Below are 5,560 nucleotides of genomic sequence, written 5' to 3' on the forward strand. Positions count from 1 at the left end.
ATACTGTGAGGGAAAATGCTGCTGTTGTTTTAAACATGAGCAGTTATTACTCCTAAGTTGCAAGAGCATAAAGTAGTGAAAAAAACATTGTACTCAGAATCAAGAAAAATGGGTTCTCGTTCTTGTGCGACCTTGAGTACATCTCTTCATTTCTCTGAGCCTATTTACTTATCTGCTCAATGGAGGGTTAGGGTTGGGTTCAGATCACAGTACGCTGGTAAATGCTTAATCACCAGCTTTTGGGGGTAGGGTGGGGGGCAATGTACAAATGATATACTTTTAAGTTTAATCTACATTTTCACACTTTCTTAAACCTAGACTATCAACAAAATAATAAATCAGGCTCATGGTTTGCTGACTTCTGAGGAATAAATGCTCACACAGAAAATTTAATCATTGGGTAGACTCTGGATTGGAGATGACTCCAGCACATCACTGGTTAAGATGATCAATAAGGTCTCTTCTAGCACTAACATTCAATGATCCTCTGTGGTTTCAGGTTATCCTTTGTCTCTGTGACAACAACCCAACCCAAACAGGTCAAGTGTTGTCTTTTTAAGAGCTGATTCTCCATCTATTTCACTTTCTTCTATCCTGGTACTTCAAACTCTCCCCCATCTGGAAGTTCTTTCTTACATCCAATCCAAGTATCTCCTGTTGAGGCTTTCACTCTGCCCTTTGTGAGATAAAGAACAAAACGTTCATGGGGCCTAAAGATGTTCATGTCCACCCCCCAGCCCTCAACCACCACCACCACCATCCACCTCTCTCCAATTCGACTTCAGCTTTGTCTTAGACCGTAAAACAAACAAACAAACAAATCCTTAGAATCCAAACAACCACAGAACACAGGAACCCCTTCTGTGGATGTTCATTCAAGCCTCTTCTTAACATTTTTCAAGTGACAAGGAGTTAGTTCACTGTCTCTCAAGGCAGCCTACTCCATTATTAGGCAGTTCTAATGGTTAAAATGTTATTTCTTCTACTGAGCTCATAGGCTCATAGATGTAGAGCTAGAAAGTCATCTAGTTTAACCTCTCACTTTACAGATGAAGAAACTGAGGCACAAAGGGGTGAATTGGTCTTCCCAAGGTCAGTACCTTATGGTAATTTCTACCTGTTGATTCTAATTCTGCCCACAGAGCAACACAGAATAAGAGAAGTCTCTATTTCATGTGACCGCCTTTAAAAAAAAAAAACAAAAAACTTGAAGACAGTTTTCTCTTCTCCATACCAAAAATTCCTAGTTCTTTCAACTGTTTTTTCATGTCATTTGGTTTCCAAGTTCCTTATCATTGCCTGGACTTCCATGTCTCTTCTCAAAGAGTGGTACCCAGAAATGAATAATACTAATGCTACTATCATTATTAATCATCCCAAATCTCTCAGATTTTTCTTCCAACCTATCCCTATCTTATGCTCAATCCTTCACCATGATCCTTCTACTTGGACTTGGAGAATCTAAGAATGAGCCTTTGGACTTTGAGGGTCTAACCCAAACTGGGAAAAATGTAAAAGGCCCTACTATCCCATTCCCAGAGAAATGACTGACCACAGTGGTCACTAACTACTGAGATATATTCAGTTAGGGTTCCTTTTCTCTCCCATAGTAGAAAAGGGAACAAAACCCCAGAAGTAAGAATAAAACAACCAACAAAAAAATCAGCTCCATTCCTTAGCCTCTTTAGGAATCAGAAGTTTGTGAGGATATTGAGCTTTGGTTAAAGTAAAAGGATATATCAAGTTTCCTTGGACTTCTCCAACCTTTGTCTAACCTTTCTTCACTTCTCCCAGGCTCCCATACTCCTCGTATTTTCAGATCACCATAATAGACATCCCACCCCATAGGACGTACCCTCTTCACTCACTCCAGGAAGAGAAACTGGTATCGTAGCCTTTCAGACCCAGGTAGGAATGAAGCATGGACATTGCGGAAACTGGAAAGAGGTTGCTTTAATTTTCCTTTTTGTGTGAAAATCATAACTGTCATTAAGGGAATCACATGGGATACAGAGCAATGGGACAGGGGCTATTTGGGGTTGTGGGAGTTCCAAAGTAGAAGACTCAAGCTCATAGCTGACGCTGGATGAGGTTTGGGAGAGGGAGATATGAAAAGGAGTCCAAAATCCTTGGAAGGAATGAAAGGAGAATTTTGAGAAGTTTTTTTTTTTTTTGGAGAGAGGGCAAAGCAGGGAAATTATACAAAGAGGATAGTGGAAGGGGTGATGTGGTGAGAAAAAAGCCAAGGTTGGGGAAAGGAAGGAGGAGAGAGGGGTGGGAGGAGAGAGAGACAGAGAAAGAAAGAGAGAGAAATGTCCAGCTAGAGCAGCTTCAGACCCTCACTCTAAACCAAAGTGCACAATACGGCAATAAATAGCAACATTTATAAATAAATTAAATAAATAACATAAATAAATAAATAAATATCCTTGTGGTAGTGAAAGTTTGGGGGAAGGGTGAGAAGGAAGAGGCAGTGGTAGGGGAAAGGAAGAAAGGAGGCAGCATTGTCACTCCTATACCAGCCAATGGTCCCTTCAGCTCATGCCACTTTTACACATTGTATTTTTGTATATGCATGCACATACACACACACACACACACACACACACACACATTTTGATGACCAGGGCAGGATTCAGCCTTCATCCTTCAGCAGAGCTAGAGGGGACCCCCTTCTCTAGAGGCACTTCTGGGCCCAGAGGCCTTGCCAGGAAGGAAAGACACAGGAGAGGCAGTTTCTTTTTGGTGGGGAACAAGGGGGGAAGGGAAAAAAATGCTATATCCGAAGTCATAGAACCTGCAGAGACCCAAGAGGAATGAAATTCACACACACACACACACACACAAACACAAACACCCCATGGGGGTGATGGGACATTTGCAGGTAGGTATCTGAAGTCTGCCCATTGGCTTGTTCTCCTCTGGATATATTAGATCTGCTTTGGATAGGCCCTAGGTTACTCTGACCTTTGATCTGACCAGATATAACCAGATAATACTTTCCCTGGGCCACAAAAAAATGGACAGGAAGGAGGCAGAAGGGTAGAAATAGCCAAATAACCCAGAAAAGCAAAGCATACAACTAGGAGGAGATAAGCATCAAGAATCAACTAGATAACAAAAATGATAGTTTCTTATCTGAGGGGATCTCCAGGGCATGTACCCCATTTACCCTGACTCCAGCCATCTTTGCTTTCCTGGTCTAACTTATTCGCTCTAGCTCTGGGCAGGATTTCCTGAAAAGGGATGGTGAATGTGGAGTGGTGGATATGTAGGTGAGAGTCAGAGATTTCTAACAATCCAGATGTGGGTAGGAACTATAGCAGCTTGACCAAAAGCTAGGTAGAAACAAAGAACAGCCTGAAAAATAGGGTAAAGGCCACACATTGGCTGACCCAAAAACATTTCTGACCAGCTCAACCCTTTCTCTCTCTCTCTCTTTCTTACACACACACACACACACATTCATACACAACTGCCACCACAGTTAACCTGTAAAAAATAGCCTCTCTACCCCTGGTCTGAGCTAAGTTGTTGTTTTCCTTGTCCAAATGGCCATTTATGAGTCTGGGGTGGTCAGGGGAGGAAGGGAGCTATGAAGGGGTGGTGCAGGGACTCAGCAGTCCATATAATAGGATATAACATTAAGAGAGAGAGAAAGTGAGCTGGGTGGCAAGGTATTCTCTGTTGGGAGAGAATGAGACTCCAAGGGTAGGATTTCCCCAGACAGGGGACCAAAAAGTTCAGACATCCAGGACATGGTTCAGGTAGGAAATATAGCAGATGGCCAGGCGTAAGATTTCAATCTTGGAGAGCTTCTTGTCAGGGGGTAAGGTGGGCAGCAGCTTTCTAAGCTCAGCAAAAGCTAGGTTGAAGGCCTCCACTCGGATACGTTCCCTAGTGGCATGGGCAGTGCGATACTTGGCCGTGGCCCGCCGCCTCCGCCTCCGTTCCTCACGGCTCAGATGCTGCAGGTCCTTCCGACCAGACTCCCCCATCTCAGAACCCCTGGCCTGGCCTCCCCCAGGACCTCCAGGTCCTGTCCTGTCTGAACCCACACCTCCCCCACAGTCACTGAAACCTGATTCTGTCTCTGAATGGGTGGGAGGCAGATCCAGCTCCATGGGGTCTGAGTTAAGCATCATGATGCAAGGGGCCCCCACCCCGGGGGAGCTTTCCTGCTGGATGGTGGTTGGAGGGGGAGAAGCTCGAGGAGGGACCTGGAATGTTAGGTTCTCGAAATTCTGTTGAGCACAGGCACCTCAGAGTTCCATGGCCCAGCACAGCCAATATCCTGGAAGAAAAAAAAGGGAAAAGTACTGAACAGTGCAAGTGGAAAGAAAGAAAATTGGTCCTGAAAGGGTTTAGATCATAAATAATAATGAATATTTATATAGTGCTTTTAGGTTTTCAAAGTGTCATCTCATACTATCTTATTTGATCCCTACAACAACCCCGTGAGGTAGATGATGATGATGAATAAAAGCTAGCATTTATGTAGCACTTACTATGTACCAGGCACTGTGTTGTGCTTTACAATTTTATTATTATTTTACAAAATTAACACTACCATTTTATAGATGAAGAAACTGAGGTTGAGGGGTTAAGTAATTTTCCTAGGGTGACACAATTAGTGTCTGAGGCAGAATCTCAACTAATTTTTTTTAATCCTCAGTCCAGCCCACCCTGCATAGCTGCCTCAATGGGATGGAGAACAGGGAAGCAGCACATGTATGAGAGTGTGATGGTGTGTGTGTGTGAGAGAGAGACAGAGACAGAAAGACAGAGACAGAGAGAGACAGAGAGAGAGAACAACAGAAAGACCTAGGGAACAGAAATCAGAAATTGAAAAAGAAATTGATCTATTATCAAGGAGTGAAAAACTAAGTTAAAATGCCAGAGACTGAGAAGAGAAAGCAGAGGAGAAGAGGTGAGAACAATGTGGGAAAAGATGGGCACTGAAAGAAGGAAAAGGATTGTAGGGGTTGGGGAAGGAATACATATGATTTTGTCCCCCCCCCAAAGTAATATGGGGGCTGGGGGAAAAGTTTACTACAATGGGCTAGGTGTTACTTCTCCAGACCCCATATGTTATTTTTGTGGCTTGTAAAGGTGAGGACAGGTGAGGTTGGGGAAAGGTGAATGAGCATATATATGTATATTTTATTGTGGAATGAATGTAGACCTATTGAGAGACTGCAAACTTATTGAGGCTGAGCACCCCTACAACAAGCCCCTCCCAGACCACTGAGACCCCACATCCATCCTGAGACAGACAGACACACACACACACACACACACACACACACACACACACACTTCCATCCAATCTCATTGCTGCACAGCTCCACTTCTCCAGAAGTCCCTACTTCTCTCCAGGAAAGTCACCCATACCCTTTCCCAGAGCCAATCTTTCTCCATACTATTCCCCCTCCAGTTTTTCCAATTTACCTGGCACTGAGGGTGACTCCCCAAGGTCAAGTGGCCTAGAGGCTGATGGAAAGCTCCATATTTAGCCCTAGGTGACTTCAGACTTGGGCTAGGGAAAGAGGGAGGGGAG

The 5,560-nt window shown here is 43.9% G+C and overlaps 1 protein-coding gene across 1 annotated transcript in view; it reads right to left on the reverse strand.

The window, feature by feature from the left end:
• Nucleotides 1-3,743: 3,743 nt before the first annotated feature.
• NHLH1 (nescient helix-loop-helix 1) overlaps nt 3,744-5,560 on the reverse strand; it is a 2,935-nt gene continuing 1,118 nt past the window's right edge. Inside the window, exon 2 of the mRNA XM_027840040.1 lies at nt 3,744-4,294. Within this exon, the coding sequence (XP_027695841.1) occupies nt 3,744-4,145 (402 nt within the window). The 5' untranslated portion in view covers nt 4,146-4,294. The remainder of the gene's footprint in view (nt 4,295-5,560) is intronic.

This window comes from Vombatus ursinus, unplaced genomic scaffold, assembly GCF_900497805.2.
Source record: "Vombatus ursinus unplaced genomic scaffold, bare-nosed wombat genome assembly UNPS02014838.1, whole genome shotgun sequence".
NCBI lineage: Eukaryota > Metazoa > Chordata > Mammalia > Diprotodontia > Vombatidae > Vombatus > Vombatus ursinus.